We start from the raw sequence: 16,333 nt of genomic DNA, 5'->3' as shown, positions 1-16,333 counted from the left end.
GAATATCTGAAGGTTGATGGTGGGACCCTAACAGACCCCATAGCCACACAAACCAAAAGGTACCTCAGCTTGCCAGTGATAAAAGCATGTGAACTAAGGGTACACTCATTCCAGATCCATAGTCATAATAGATCCATAGTAAATGCATCCAATTCAGTAAGATGTATGAATTGAAACTATTTTTAAGCACTGGCAGCTCAAAAATCCCATTCCTATAATACCATACTGCATTAATAATACAACATAAATTATATCAAGATTATACATTTTTTTATAAATCAGTACCTGTTGCTTTCAAACCAAGTTAAGAGATATACACTTCAGAGTCCTGCTTCAGTTAAACTTACTGCATCGTAAGGCTGGTCCTCACCAAATGACACATACCACAGAAAAGAAACCTACCCAGCATACACTTCTCCCTCAGTCTTGCTCAACACACTTGCATCTCAGTCAGCAACATGTTTCCGGTTGTTAGCCAACCGATGACCATGAGCTAAACTGAATGATGCCTCACTGTTACCACAACTGCAGCCTAATGCAAGGCCTATGAACTTCACTCTATGGATCCACTAACCACAGCTAAACAGATGAACTAACTGCACCGGTTATCAGATTACAGAAACTATGTAACCAGCTCTAGAGAGCAGCATAACCACATCAGAGGTCAAGAGGGGCCAAATGCTTCCACACTCAATCACTGCTGGTTAGTGCTATCTGGGGATCCATGGGATTTCCCTACCCTAACCATCTTCAATAGGGTAGGGACCTCCCAAGAATCCCGGATAGGACCAATAACTGCCATGGTTGGAACTGAATACAATATCACAAAACTACAGTGTAGGCATAATTGATAGGATGTGTTATGCCCAATGGCCAAGCAAAACACTGACTGGACTAATCCCGGGTTCAGTGAACCTTTTTATGACTAGCCATTTACTAAAATGTGTGTGTGTCTTTCTATGATGTATTGACTAGTTAAATTGTTTAACCAAACCCCGTGTTTGTGTAAAGATCATATCGGCCTATAATAATGCAGTTTTAACTAACAGGGGCAACGAAAAAAACAATTGGTGTTCAAACATTAAAATTGAGTCAAGTAGTCAAATATATCACCCCAAAACATACCTGCAACCTAGATTTGAAAATGCGTATTTTAACGAGGATAACGTCTCTGTTGAAGGAGAGTTTGCAACGTCGAAACACCGCTAAAACGTTGTCGAACATTAGTCGTTATAAAGCATCAGTGATTCAGAATTCTTCCACTTGAGTTAGTGTGTGCGCCACCACCCAGTAACCACTAGATGTCCCTCTAGCCAGCGCATCAAACGTGTCAAGACCGCCCACTCTTGTGAATAATACGCCAAACCTGTTCACTTGACTTTCATTGAATTGTCAAACTCTTGCTGTAGCCCATATATATATATATATATATATATCCAGTCTGTGCAAACAATTACAAGTACACTTGCCATAATCATGCTGATATTAGTCTATTAAAGCCATCATTACTGAATTAATTTCACAAAATATACCATTAACGGAGGTGCCTTAGGAAAAAGGAAAGAAATGTGTCAGATCATCAGAAGATTGCGGGAGCTGTATTGTTAGACTTCCGTGCAGCCTTTGATATTATTTACCATAATCGGTTATTGGAAAAACGTATGTGTTTTGGCTTTACATCCTCTGGTATATATTGGGTTGAGTGCCATCTATCCTATAGAACACAGAGGGTCTTCTTTAATGGAAGCTTCTTCTAAAATCATGTAAAGTGTGGTATTCCGTAAGGCAGCTCTCTATTTTTGCATTAATGATCTACCACTAGCACTAAGAAAAGCCTGTGTCTATGTACGCTGATGATTCACATTATACACGTCAGCAACCACAGCTAGTGAAATCATTGCAACCCTAAACAAAGAGTTGCAATCCGTTTTGGAATGGGTGGTTGGTAATAAACGAGCACTGAACATCTCTAAAACTAAAAGCATTGTATTTGGTACAAATCATTCCCTAAGTTCTAGACCTCAGCTGAATTTGGTAATGAATGATGTTGGTGTCATTTTTATTGAAAAAATAAAATACAAGGTTTCTAAACACTTCTACAATAATGTGGATGCTACCATGATTACGGATAATCATGAAGGAATCGTAGACAATGATGAGAAAGTTAAACGCAGAAATATCATGCCTCCAAAAAAATGCTAACCTCCCGTTATTGTAACGGTGAGAGGTTAGCATGTCTTGGGGTGTGATATAAAATGCTAACCTCCCGTTATTGTAACGGTGAGAGGTTAGCATGTCTTGGGGTGTGATATAAAATGCTAACCTCACATTATTGTAATGGTGAGAGGTTAGCATGTCTTGGGGTGTGATATAAAATGCTAACCTCCCGTTATTGTAACGGTGAGAGGTTAGCATGTCTTGGGGGTATGATATAAAATGCTAACCTCCCCTGTTATTGTAACAGTGAGAGGTTAGCATGTCTTGGGGGTATGATATAAAATGCTAACCTCCCCTGTTATTGTAACGGTGAGAGGTTAGCATGTCTTGGGGGTATGATATAAAATGCTAACCTCCCCTGTTATTGTAACGGTGAGAGGTTAGCATGTCTTGGGGTGTGATATAAAATGCTAACCTCCCGTTATTGTAACGGTGAGAGGTTAGCATGTCTTGGGGGTATGATATAAAATGCTAACCTCCCCTGTTATTGTAACGGTGAGAGGTTAGCATGTCTTGGGGGTATGATATAAAATGCTAACCTCCCCTGTTATTGTAACGGTGAGAGGTTAGCATGTCTTGGGGTGTGATATAAAATGCTAACCTCCCGTTATTGTAACGGTGAGAGGTTAGCATGTCTTGGGGGTATGATATAAAATGCTAACCTCCCCTGTTATTGTAACGGTGAGAGGTTAGCATGTCTTGGGGGTATGATATAAAATGCTAACCTCCCCTGTTATTGTAACGGTGAGAGGTTAGCATGTCTTGGGGTGTGATATTTGTGTGTCTAACCTTCACTCATTATTTACAATTTATTCAGGATTATCCGTAATCATGGAGGCATCCATATTAATGTAGAAGTGTTTAGAAATATTTTTTATTCTTATTTACTATAAGAGTGACTCCAAAATGCGACAATACATCATTGCTATGGAGTACAGAGCCCACACCCCAACATATGGGTCACTGTCCCAATACTTTGAGCTCACTGTATGTATGCATGTAACTGTCCTGTCCACATTTTTTTAGTAATATTGTTCTTATAAAAAATGTGTGTAGTTCAGTCCTTGCCTATTGATATGTAATGTTTTATGTGGACCTCAGGAAGAGTAGCTGCTGCTTCAGCAACAGATAATAAAATACTAGATCACAGGCAGAGGGTTCCCTCTGGGTCCACTTATGGTTTTCTGGGAGGAAATATGTGGGAAAATCAAAACTCTTCTCTCCCTGTGTGGAGCACAAGCCGTAGCCATAACATTGTCTGCATGCGTGAGCAGATCTAGCGCTCTGACTGGGGCGCTAGAGTGGCGTAAGCCCTCCCCCACTCATGTCAGAGTCCAATAGCCTTCCTGGGAATGTAGATTTATCACAGCATTGTGGGCTAAATCTCCTGTCATGTTCCATTTTGAGAATTGTCACGGCACTTAACTAATATTCCCCGAGCCCTGCTCCAGAGCAAGGGGCTTTCACTGGCAGACACTGTCTCTTCTTTACCCGGGGTCTCTCATGCTGGGCTTGGGCCACGGGCAGCAGGGCTGGAGATGGTATCAGGTTCTTTACACTGCTCAGTGTGCTGTGACTTCAGGAGATTGGCAAAGGCCCCACCGCGCTGTAAGACCCTGTTATAGGTAATTGCCCAGTTGCCTGGCATTGTGGCACTATTTCCGCAGGAAACAGTGGACAAATTGAGTTCACTCTGAGTGCTGCAGTGGTCCATAATTTGATGAGCAATGACGATCCCCCCCACTTTTTTTTTATTTTTATGTATGACTTACACAGCACCTCCCCCTCCCATCCTGTGGCTTACACAGCACCCCCCACCCCCCCCTCGGCCTTGACATTTAGGTCTTCTTGTGTCAAATAAGTCCTGGAGAGCATGCACCTGCAGTGCACTAGTGGTACGTTCCCTTGTCACTAGGCCCCCTGTGGTCATATATCAGACCCCACAGGATGTGTATGTCTGCTGTGTGTGATTTAGGGATTGATATTAACTAACTCATGGCTCTCTTGGATATGACAGGAGGGAGGAGGCAGGGAAGTGATCGCCTGGTCCCAATATTTCAAAAGTTATCCATCTAGATTTCACCTATCAGATAGGATTAAATGCATAGAATAGAATGAATAGAACGAGAGTCCCCAATTAAGTCAATGATTGGTCCATTCTATTTCTATACATATAATAGGTGAAATACAGATGGATAACTTTTGAAATACTGGGCCCATGCAGAGGCTTGGCCGCTGAATGTTACGATACACACACACCCCCCCCAGCCACGGCTCATTTTGAGACATAACAGTTGGTTATGTCCCGCTGCTGATAAGAGCCTCCCGAATGGCCACTTTCATGGTTAGCTATTAACTGATATTATTAGACTGGCAATGAAATGGCCATGATTATGAAGACCATGAAGGATATGGATAATGGTTTAGTGTGTGTACCAGGTCTCTTGTTAATCTGTGGTTGATTCTCTCACACTCGCTCTCACTCTAATCCTCCAAAAACGACCCTTTAATTGATAGATTTATAAACTCTGCCATACCGTATCACTGTTCATTGAATTGTGAAATCAATGCTAAGTATGTGTGCTTCATTCATCACAGGAGTACTCAAGGGCTTCTCATCACCATTAACAGGATCATGGGGTCATGGGGGATTGGTACGTGGGGATGGAGACCAGGAGTCACTCTGAACCAGTGGGGTGGAGACAGAGTTCATGGACACAAAACAGATTATTTTAAGGCTCAGGGGTCAGACATGTCCTTACCGCTTGGGAGAAGGACCAGGATCGAATATGAGGTTGGCTGTATCTGGTGAGAAGAGAGGACAAGGCAAGATTAGAAACAAAGCATCTAGCATAGAATCTAGACTAGACTAATGACAATTAGTCAGTGGGCACATGGGTAATTATAACTTGTCCAAACCACTCATTGTACCCCCTGCATCACCCTCAACATACCACATACACTTACTATACCATTTTGGTTTGGGATGACAAATACAGGAAGTTGAAAATCACCAACACGTACTTAGCGCATCCTTGGCTCATACATAGGCACTTACTGTCTTTATCTAGCCTCCATTTCAGTTAACTTTCATATACAATTTGCTCCGACAAAATGGGTATTGTGGCCAGGTTTTTTTCTCTCTGTGTCAGTAGGACAGTGGTGATCTCAGGCAAAGAGCCACAGAAGTATGGAACACATAGCTATCGCCCAACGCTCAAAATACATACATTTACGCCAGCAAGCTACAGGCTTCGCCCTGCAATTTCAGTTTATGAAGTCTGAACCGTGTTTTTCCCTGTCTGATGATTCCTTCCATCTTTCCCCCCAGTGTCGGTAAATTCAAAACTTGTTTGATGGTCTCAGAAGGTTGGTTTAAGATGGCTGAGACATGGTGAGATTTATGATCATCAGTCCTTCAGCTAATACGTCTGGATGTGCCACCCTCTGATTTTTTAGAAAGGGCTGCTGAAAATAATTCACTTGTTGTGTATAAGTGGATTAGCTAGATACTTTTGAGTGTCCTAAACTTATTGAATATTCATAATCAAGTATTTCTGCTGTTACATGCAAATAATCACTCAATTGCCTACTGTATCGTGTAACAATGTGATCTGAGATCTGTGCAATTAGGACGGATAAGAGTCTTAATATGTGGGCACTCATCATGAGTGTGACAAACAAGCAGAGAATGAGGGGGTCTTAAAATAGCAGTTTGGGGTGTGCGAGTGTGTTGGGATTAGTCATCAATCCCAGTGTTAATGAGTGCAGTCACACCCCCTCAGGCCCAATGAGAGGCCACGGAGGCTCTACCAAACAGATGGGGTGATTGTTCCTTCCACCATCGTCAGTCAGTAGATTGGAGCAGCTACAGTATTTATAGTTTGTTTGGAAAATCATGTTTTGTTATAACACGGTCATCATTTATGATTCCTCTTGTAGGAGGTCACCGAAGTGAGGTTCATTTAATTTCAATAAGGGGAATCCGATATGATTGGTGATGTCTTCAAAGATTAAACCCAAATCCACAAAATAAGAACTACCTTCATTCAGAGCCCTCTATTTCCACACAGAAGGATCTGGACTATTCCTTCTGGGTCTTAATCATTCAAAGAAAGTCATGCCTTGAGGTTGTAACACTACCCGTCTGTGGTCTAGCATATCGTATCCCAGTAGTCTGTTGGTCTTCTTGTCTGGTCCTCTGACACCATGAGGCTGAGGTCAAATTTCTACCACATACTTTTTTTCCCCATTTGTCGTTAAAATCCGGTTCAGAGCACCCACCCCTGGCTTTGTTAAAAACATGCCACTACTCCCTGACTGACTGGGGGCTCCATAAGTGAGATGTCACCAAATATCAGGGGTATTTGTCCAATCTGACCTAATACTTCACATGCTTACAGTACAACACACAAGCAATTGAGAAAGGGTTATGTTATGAGTTATGGTTGACTATGAGTCAGATGAGTGATGTAACGTGACCACCCACCTGTTGGGGAAGCCACTGCTGGAGCGCCTGTCAGACACCTGTGAGTGACGGACACAAAGAACGAAGTTAACTCATTCACTACCCAGAGAGCACTGGTCAACAGTTACTGGCCTTCTGAGTCACTTTCTCTGCATCTTCTGTTCTTGTGGCAGTTGTGGGTTAGAGACGACACTAGGCCGTCTTGCCCAGATCGTTGAAACGCATTGGAGGCAAGACCTGCTCTACAGTCACTTAAAAATCCTTAATGTTTTAAGAACATATATCTATGTGGCTAACTTAGAAATGTTGATTTACTAATGTGTTAAGTTGAACAAATCGCTGACTCGCCTCCAAAGCTTAACATGTAAAAAAGAAAAAGAGAGCATGTCATTCAACACCAACATTTTCTCCTGCGAAGAAAATGGTGAATAGAAATAAAGACAAATCTGTCAACATGCATAACATCTTTCCCTTTTCACATGAACATAATGCATGGCTGTGGCTTTTGTTAGAAGTAAGCAAACAGTGCAGGGAGAAGCAAAGAGCTGGCTGTATTTTCCCCCCACCACAAACATGCAGATTAGTTAAGGACTGCAGGTTGCCATAGCCAGGCAGGCTAGGGCAGGGCACAGAAGGTTAGGAGGAAGAGAGACTAAAACAAACAGAGACCGGGGGCACCCAGACAACCGGTACAATCATGCAGGGAAAAGGGAGAGGGGGAGAAAGTAGTGAGATTAAAATGTAGAAATATGACTAAGTCAATGTTGTTCTTCTTGTCTAGTATTAGGATTTTCAAAAGCCAAATTGGTCTGCCAGCTTTTTTGATAACATATAACAAAGAAAATAACAAAATGAGTCCTGAGTGCAATTCAGATGTAGGTGAAAAGGCATAGAGGTTAAAAGAGTATATTTTAAGCAAGATATCTTGACAGTACAATAAGACATATGCTTCACTCTCCCTAATTAGAACATAGGGTCCATTTAAGTTTGAAACAAGGCAGTTGCAGAAGCATGGCCAGAGAGAGAGACAAGGTAACTTAAGCTTGACTATCCAGTTTCACCACATGCTTCAAAAAACAGAAGTAGAGTTCATTCTCAAAGGTCAAAGCAAATTAGTCCAGATCATAACAGCTTTAAGCCCCTGAAGGTCCCCTCCAGGGTGAATAGCCACTGAAAGTACCAATTCTAACACCTTTCATGCAAATGGTTGGCGTGGAGATTTGACAGGTCACCAACCTATAACAATATGTTTAATCTAGTTCTTCAGTAAAAATAAATAAAATAAAGACAAAACAAATGAGAAATGGAATCAACTGGACCTTTAATAATATACTATCAAAATGTTACAAAAAAAGGTACAATTGTGTTTGTTACATTTCTTGACATTTCGTGGTACTGAATAATACTGTCAGTTAAACTCTGGTGTTGTTACGCTTGTTATAAGCCATCCATAGAGTCTCACTAAGCTATCTGTGCTGATTACAGAAGACTGCCTGGCCAGTGACTCCAGAGGCCTAACCTACACATCTTTGTTCCCAAGGCATTGTAGACAAGCAGCTGTGCACATCCTTTGAGCAGGGTGATCACAGAGCAGTGCGTCTACAGCCTCCAGAACAAGGCAGAACATGGGACTGTACAGAGAAGAGTGCATAGCCTTGAACCCAGAGAAAATAATTGCTGGTGATGAAACAGTATTTTGTCACCCGCCATGCAGCATCAATCTGTGACAGCAGAGAGTTCCTATATGCATAGCTTTTAAGAAGGCCACCATTGGCAGTGTGTAGTTTAACTGAATGGTAACAAGGGCCTGACATGTAAAGAAATAAACAGTAGAAATACAAGTACAATAGAAACCTGGAAACCCTTTTTTCTTTGTATCTCAAATAAAAACACACCGTTGGAATTAAAATCTAATACTCCCTGCAAAAGTGTTTGATTGTATCTCAAAGACAACGTGATGATATACAGTGCATTCGGAAAGTATACAGACCCCTTGACAAGATTCTCTGTTCTGATGAAACCAAGACTAAACTATTTTCCCTGAATTGCAAGTGTCACATCTGGAAGAAACCTGTCACCATCCCTACGGTGAAGCATGGTGGTGGCAGCATCATGCTGTGGGGATTTCTTTCAGCGGCGGGGACTGGGAGACCAGTCAGGATTGAGGGAAAGATGAACGGAGCAAAGTACAGAGAGGTCCTTAACAAAAACCTGCTCTAAAGCGCTCAGGACCTCAGACTGGGTGCGAAGGTTCACCTTCCAACAGGACAACGACCCTAAGCATACAGCCAAGGCAACGCAGGAGTGGCTTCGAGACAAGTCTCTGAATGTCCTTGAGAGCCCGGGCTTGAACCCGATCTAACATCTTTGGAGAGACCTGAAAATAGCAGTCCAGCAACTCTCTCCAGCCAACCTGACAGAGCTTGTGAGGATCTGCAGAGAAGAATGGGAGAAACTCCCCACATAGAGGTGTGCCAAGCTTGTATCATTATACCCAAGAAGACTCCAGGCAGAAATCACTGCCAAAGGTGCTTCAACAAAGTACTGTAAAAGGGTCTGAATACTTATGTTATTTCAGTGTTGTTTTTGTTGCAAAAATGTCAACACCTGTTTCTGGTCATTATGGGGTATTATGTGTAGATTGAGGAAAAAACAAATCAATTTTAGAATAAGGTCGTAACGTAACAAAATGTGGAAAAAGGGAAGGGGTCTGAATACTTTCCGAATGCACCGTAAGTAAAAACAAACATAAAAAAAGTTCCCATGAAGATATGTCCCAAAACATTCCTCTTGTCCATTTGTAGACAGACATTTCCTTTTGGTAAAACCTCTAGCTCCAAATATTATTGTTCTTATGCATGTGCTGGGTGTGGCAGCCAGCGCACTAAATATTCCTATATTTATCTGATTGTTAGGCTGAGATGGGATTGGTTGGTAGTCAGTAGGGGACTGGGATTGGTTAGGAGATGATGTAACAGAATGCAGTGAGTAAACTACTAAAGCAGTTTGGTTGTGGAACAGTACAGTAGCAGTACAGTAGTAGTAGTAACACCAGGAAGGCAGGGAGAAAGTGTGAGAGAAGGAGAGCCCACTGCAAACTGTTGGAGGACAAAAAGGCACTGAGGAGGACAAAGACAGGAAGCCCATCAGTGAGTCAATAGCTTAAGCCGTGTGATCCAACTGACCAGTAGCGAGGGCTCTGCCGGGGGGCGTTTGGAGGTGGGGGCTATGGGGGTCTTTTTGCTGTCCAGGTCATGGTCCTGGTAGGGGATGGTGGCGCTGTGGTGGAGGTCCTGGTTGGCAAAGTAGCGGCTGCCCCGGATGTGGTCCACCCCTCGGATCAGCTGCCGTTCCCCCACTGGCCTGTAGGGCGGCGCCACTGATGTGACCTCCTCAGCGATGGTGGGGATCCGCTCATTACTCAGGTATCTGTACAGTAGATCCTCGCCTGGAGGGGAGCGTGGAGGAAAATGCACATATTTAGTACAGTTGATTAGAAAGTAATGTACAAACACACATTATTGAGAATAGGTTGATGACTTTACGGCACATCCTCTGTAGGCCTAAAATGTATTAAGAGAAGCACTGTTAAATAAAATGAGGAGTACAATTGATCTCTACAGCATGTGTTGGCCATGCAAGGACAGAGCATTGCACAGCCATCTAGGCCAATTAAATCATTCTCCCACTCTTCTACCATTGCAGTGTAATTGGGTTTCCAGCAGTGAGAGACTGTTTGATAGCTCCGTCTGTGCATTCACAACTGTGTCTGTCCTCTCCAGGGGATGAAGAACCGATCTTGTTGGTGCAAACCAGGGGTTTAAAAAAAACAGAAAAGAACAAGGATCAGAAGCGGGAACAAAAGTGATCTATACTGTTCCGGAACAGAACTGTTATTTTACCTTATATACCAGGATATATGGAAATAGCCACAGGATGGTTTTCCAATAACCTTCTAAACTTCTATAAGTTGTAATATTTGTAGCTACTTTAAATAAATACTTGCAGTCAACTTGTGCAATACGTTAGGAGATAAAGCAGATTGTGTTCTTCATTTCACCCGTCACATTCTTTTACATTATGAAGCTCCCCAGAACATGTGTTTTTGTAAATCACACAATGGAAGAAAGTGGGAGCAGGTGAGTCCAGCTGTGTATTGACAGGGGTCGTGCTTTATATTGAAAGTCAGTTTTTTTGCTTCAATAGAGTGATCAGGGACGTGTAACTATAGTTTTCCTTCACAGAAAATACATTAGTGCAACACATTCAGCAGAAAATAGCTTAATTGTCATCAGATGACAACAGAAGTGCAACACTATTTGGCTGGCAGCCACAATGGAAAAAAATAAATAAAACACTATGCATGGCCATCATATTTTGTAATGTTTATCATAGAAAGAATGTAGCCAGCTACATTTCCTAACGTTTTGCTTAAAGTTAGTCTTGCATTTTACCAGAGAAAAGTAGGCTGGCTACACCGAGAAAAGTACCAGAGAAAAGTAGCTACACATCAGTCAGAGGGCTGTCTGGTGATAGAATGCCCATTCGTAAATTAACATCCAAGTGCAGAAGTGCAACTTAAGCACAAAATGTGTTTGATGCTGAGCAGAAATTACAATAAGAAGCATTTTAGATCTGCATATACAAAACACAGCAAGATATTTCTTAGGCGTTTCATCTTTTTTTCCTGCATGAAAAACAAAGTACTATGACTCAGGGCGACCCTTAAGTTTAACTTGCTAGTTATCTACACTGAACAAAAATATACATGCAACATGTAAAGTGTTGGTCCTATGTTTCATGGGTTGAAATAAAAGATCCCAGAAATGTTCCATATGCACAAAAAGCTTATTTCTCTCAAATGTTGAGCACAAATTTGTTTACATTTACGTCATTTAGCAGATGCTCTTATCCAGAGCGACTTACAAATTGGTGCATTTACCTTATGATATCCACATGCCTGTTAGTGAGCATTTCAAGAAGCTGATTAAACAGCATGAACCTTGGTGAACAAGGTGAATCTTGTGCTGGGGACAATAAAAGGCCACTAAATCTGCAGTTGGGCCTTGCTCCCAAGTGGCTCCACCCCTGCCCTGTCATATGAGATCCATAGATTAGGGCCTAAATTATTTAAATTCACTGATTTCCTTACATGAACTGTAACTCAGTAAAATTGTTGAAATTGTTGCATGTTGTGTTTATACTTTTGTTCAGTATAAGTGTCTGAATTAATAAGGTCACGGGCAATGTTTCCTCTAAGCACGCAGCTCCTCCAGGACTGCCACGCAAAATAAAATATCAGAAGCACGAAATTCGAACTTCACACAACTTTCTAGAGTTTTTCCCTTTAGTTAAAGGAACGGTTCACCCATTTTGAATGTTTATATTGTTTTTGTGCATCTCTGAGCGATGTTCTATCAATTCCCTGGGTCAATTCATGTGTATCTGAGTTCAAGCAGGCAGAAATCTGTCTGGTTTGACGTAGCACCGTGAAAGTCGCTCTCAATACACTGGAAGTTAATAGGAATACAACTTTTAGATTACAAAAACTTATATCATACATGTCAGATTTCAATACTGGCCAGTGTCATAACGCAGTAGGTTGTCTTCTCTCGAATTAGCCATTGATCCTATTTTTGCGATATTCTACCTCGAGAAATTTAAAAGCTATACAATACTACAGATAGAAAGCTAATTATCTCACATCTCGGAGAAGATTTGTAATGCTGTAATTTGTGCTAATGTTGGGTTTTTGAGCTAGCGCCCAATAGACTGAAGGACCAGGTCCACCTCTACAAGGTAGCAGTACCAACTTTTGCCAGGACTGAAGGATGACACCCTCAACCACAGCCCCAGCACCTCACACAGGAGCAACAGACACCCCGCCCAGACCAGCAAGACACACTCCCAGACCCCTTCCGAAGGACCTGCACCGAGAGAACCCACGCCAGGAGGACCTACACCCAGACCAGAGCATCACATCCCCATCCTCACCAGCTGAGACCCCCCCAAACAAACCCTGGCCACACCCTATATAGGCCCACCCAGATCAGACCTATGCCCCTTCTGCTGCCCCCATGCCCCCACCCCTGCAGCAAAGACCACACATATGCCCAGGCCATGATCAGAGCAACAGGCCCAACCCACACTAATACACCCGCCCAAGCCCCATCCTGTGATCTAAGAGGTACAATATGTATCAGATGCTCAAAATGCTCTGCTCACACCTACTGTAATAGTCCGAGCCTAAATTACACGAAAACACTAGACACTATGAAGCACAAAGCTTTTACCATCTCATCCAGGTCGGAGGTAATCTGCCTTTGGCCTAAAGAGCAGGAACCCACCCAGACTTCAAAGAAATTGGAAATACAGACATTGTCATCCTACAAGAGACAGGGTATAGAGGAGACGGAACCCACTGGTTGCCCTCTAGGTTACGGAGAGCTGATAGTCCCATCCACCAAACTACCAGAAGTGAAACAGGGAAGAGACTCAGGGGGTATGCTAATTTGGTATAGAGCAGAACTAACCCACTCTATTCAATTAGTCAAAACAGGAAAATGTTTACATCTGGCTACAAATCAATAAGGAAATTATCTCAACAGAGAAATGTCTTCATGCGTGCTACCCATAGCGCAATGGTGCGAGGAAATCCCGGCTGGCCAAGCCCTCCCCTAACCCGGACAACGCTTGGCCAATTGTGCGCCGCCTCATTGGTCTCCTGGGGCCGGCTGGCTGTGACACAGCCTGGGATCGTACCCGGGTCTGTAGTCATGCCTCACTGCGAAGCAATTCCTTAGACCACTGTGCCACTGGGGAGGCCCTCCCCTAGACACAACTATGACAAAACAACCAACAAAAATGGGTCACAACTCACGCAGCTCTGTCGCACGCTGGGTCTGTACATAGTCAATGGTAGGCTTTGAGAAGACTCCTATGGTAGGTACACCTACAGCTCATCCCTTGGCAGGAGTACTGTAGATCACTGACCTCAACCCAGACTCTCTCAGAGCGTTCACAGTCAGCCCACTGACGCTCCTATCAGACCACAGCAAAATCAGTCTACTTGAACAGAGCAATACTCAATAAAAGCCAAAGGAACTGCAGAGTATTAAGAAATGCTATAGATGGAAGGAAAGTAGTATAGAAACCTACCAAAATTTAATTAGGCAAAAACAAATTAAATCCCTTTTAGACAACTTCCTGGATAAAACCTTCCACTGTAATAGTGAAGGTGTAAACTTGGCAGTAGAAAACCTAAAAACAGTATATTTGACCTCTCAGCTTCCTATGAAATCTAAAAATTTCAAACAGAAAACTGAAGAATTTACAAAAATGCAAAAACCTAAGAAAGAAATTGAGAAACCTATCCAAACCAAAACATAGAGACCCAGAAAACCTGAGTCTACGCCTTCACTATGGTGAATCACTAAAACAATACAGAAATACACTACGGAAAAAGAAGGAACAGCACGTCAGAAATCAGCTCAATGTAATTGAAGAATCCATAGAATCTAACCACTTCTGGGAAAATTGGAAAACACTAAACAACAACATGAAGAGTTATCTATCCAAAACAGAGATGTATGGATAAACCACTTCTCCAATCTTTTTGGCCCTATAACAAAGAACAAAAACATATACATGATAAATTACAAATCTTATAATCAGCTATGAAAGGCTACCAGAACCCACTGGATTCTCCAATTACATTGAATGAACTACAGGACAAAATACAAACCCTCCAACCCAAAAAGGCCTGTGGTGTTGATGGTATCCTTAAAGAAAAGAAAATATACAGACCACATATTCCAATTGGCTACAATTAAACTATCATCCTCCTCAGCTCTGACATTTTCCCCAATACCAAGGACTGTTCACCCCAATCCACAAAATTGGAGACAAATGTAACCCCAATAACTACCATGGGATATGCATCAACAGCAACCTTAATGATAATTCCGAGAATTTTCCTACCAGCAGACTCATACATTTCCTCAGTGAAAACAATGTACTGTGCAATTTTCAAATGGGCTTTTTACCCAATTGCTTTGACAGACCACGTATTCACTCTGCACACCCTAATTGACAAACAAACCAAAACAAAGGCAAAGTCTTCTCATGCTTTGTTGATTTCAAAAAAGCTTGACTCAATTTTGCATGAGGGTCTGCTATACAAATTGACAGAAAGCAATTTGGGGGAAAAACATACATTATTTATGCAGTTAAAGTAATCAAAAAACATTTATTTCCACAGGGCTGTGGGGTGAAACAGGGATGCAGCTTGACATACAGTGCATTTGGAAAGTATTCAGACCCCTTCACTTTTTCCACATTTTGTTACATTACAGCTTTATTCTAAAATGTATAAAAAAAAAAAATTCTCCCCCTCATCAAATCTACACAGAATACCCCATAATGACAAATATATTTTAAAAAAAGGGGAGTATTCAGACCCTTTACTCAGAACTTTGTTCTTGTTTTGTTTCTGGCAGTGATTACAGCCTCAGGACGCTACAAGCTTGGCACACCTGTATTTGGGGAGTTTCTCCCATTCTTCTCTTCAGATCCTCTCAAGCTCTGTCAGGTTGGATGGGGAGTGTCACTGCACAGCTATTTTCAGGTCTCTCCAGAGACGTTAGATCAGGTTCAAGTCTGGGCTCTGGCTGGGCTCCTCAGGGACAATGAGACTTGCCACGAAGCCACTCCTCCGTTGTCTTGGCTGTGTGCTTAGGGTCGTTTTCCTGTTAGATTTTTTAATAATATTTTTTTTTTAAATGTAACCTTTATTTAACTAGGCAAGTCAGTTAAGATCAAATTCTTATTTACAATGACGGTCTACTGGGGAACAGTGGGTTAACTGCCTTGTTCAGGGGCAGAACCACAGATTTTTACCTTGTCAGCTTGGAGATTCGATCCAGCAACCTTTCAGTTATTGCCCAACACTAACCTAGGCTACCTGCCGAACCTTGACCCGAGTCTGAGGTCCTGAGCGCTCTGGAGCAGGTTTTCATCAAGGATCTCTGTACTTTGCTCCCTTCATCTTTCCCTCGATCCTGACTAGTCTCCCAGTCCCTGAAAAACATCCCCACAGCATGATGCAGCCACCACCATGCTTCACCGTAGGGATGGTGCCAGGTTTCCACCAGATGTGATGCTTGGCATTCAGGCCAAAGAGTTCAATCTTGGCTTCATCCGACCACAGAATCTTGTTTCTCATGGTTGGAGTCCTTTAGGTGCCTTTTGGCAAACTCAAAGTGGGCTGTCAAGTGCCTTTTACTGAGGAGTGGCTTCCGTCTGACCACCCTACCATAAAGGCCTCATTGGTGGAGTGCTGCAGAGATGGTTGTCCTTCTGGAAGTTTCTCCCATCTCCAAAGAGGAACTTTGGAGCTCTGTCAGAGTGACCATCGGGTTCTTGGTCACCTCCCTTCTCCCCAGATGCAGTTTGGCATGGCGCAGTTTGGCATGGCGCCCAGCCCTAGGAAGAGTCTTGGTGGTTCCAAACTTCTTCCATTTAAGAATGATGGAGGCCACTGTGTTCTTGGGGACCTTCAATGTTGCAGAAATGTTTTGGTACCCTTCCCCAGATCTGTGCCTCGACACAATCCCGTCACGGAGCTCTACGGACAATTCCTTCAACCTC

General features: G+C 42.5%; 1 protein-coding gene across 2 annotated transcripts in view; it reads right to left on the bottom strand.

Moving 5' to 3' along the window:
* Window positions 1-16,333, bottom strand: part of LOC115172752 (connector enhancer of kinase suppressor of ras 3) — a 71,289-nt gene that overhangs the window by 8,392 nt on the left and 46,564 nt on the right. The window contains exons 13-15 of one of the 2 annotated variants that reach the window (XM_029730481.1): window positions 9,871-10,133; window positions 6,707-6,744; window positions 4,980-5,022 (exon numbers count right to left, since the gene is read on the bottom strand). In XM_029730481.1, the coding sequence (XP_029586341.1) occupies window positions 4,980-5,022; window positions 6,707-6,744; window positions 9,871-10,133 (344 nt within the window). Of the gene's footprint in view, window positions 1-4,979; window positions 5,023-6,706; window positions 6,745-9,588; window positions 10,134-16,333 lie in introns of those variants that run through there. The other variant, XM_029730482.1, reaches the window with a different exon arrangement.

This window comes from Salmo trutta, chromosome 33, assembly GCF_901001165.1.
Source record: "Salmo trutta chromosome 33, fSalTru1.1, whole genome shotgun sequence".
Taxonomy (NCBI): Eukaryota; Metazoa; Chordata; class Actinopteri; order Salmoniformes; family Salmonidae; genus Salmo; species Salmo trutta.
This window is presented reverse-complemented; position numbering and strand designations above follow the sequence as displayed.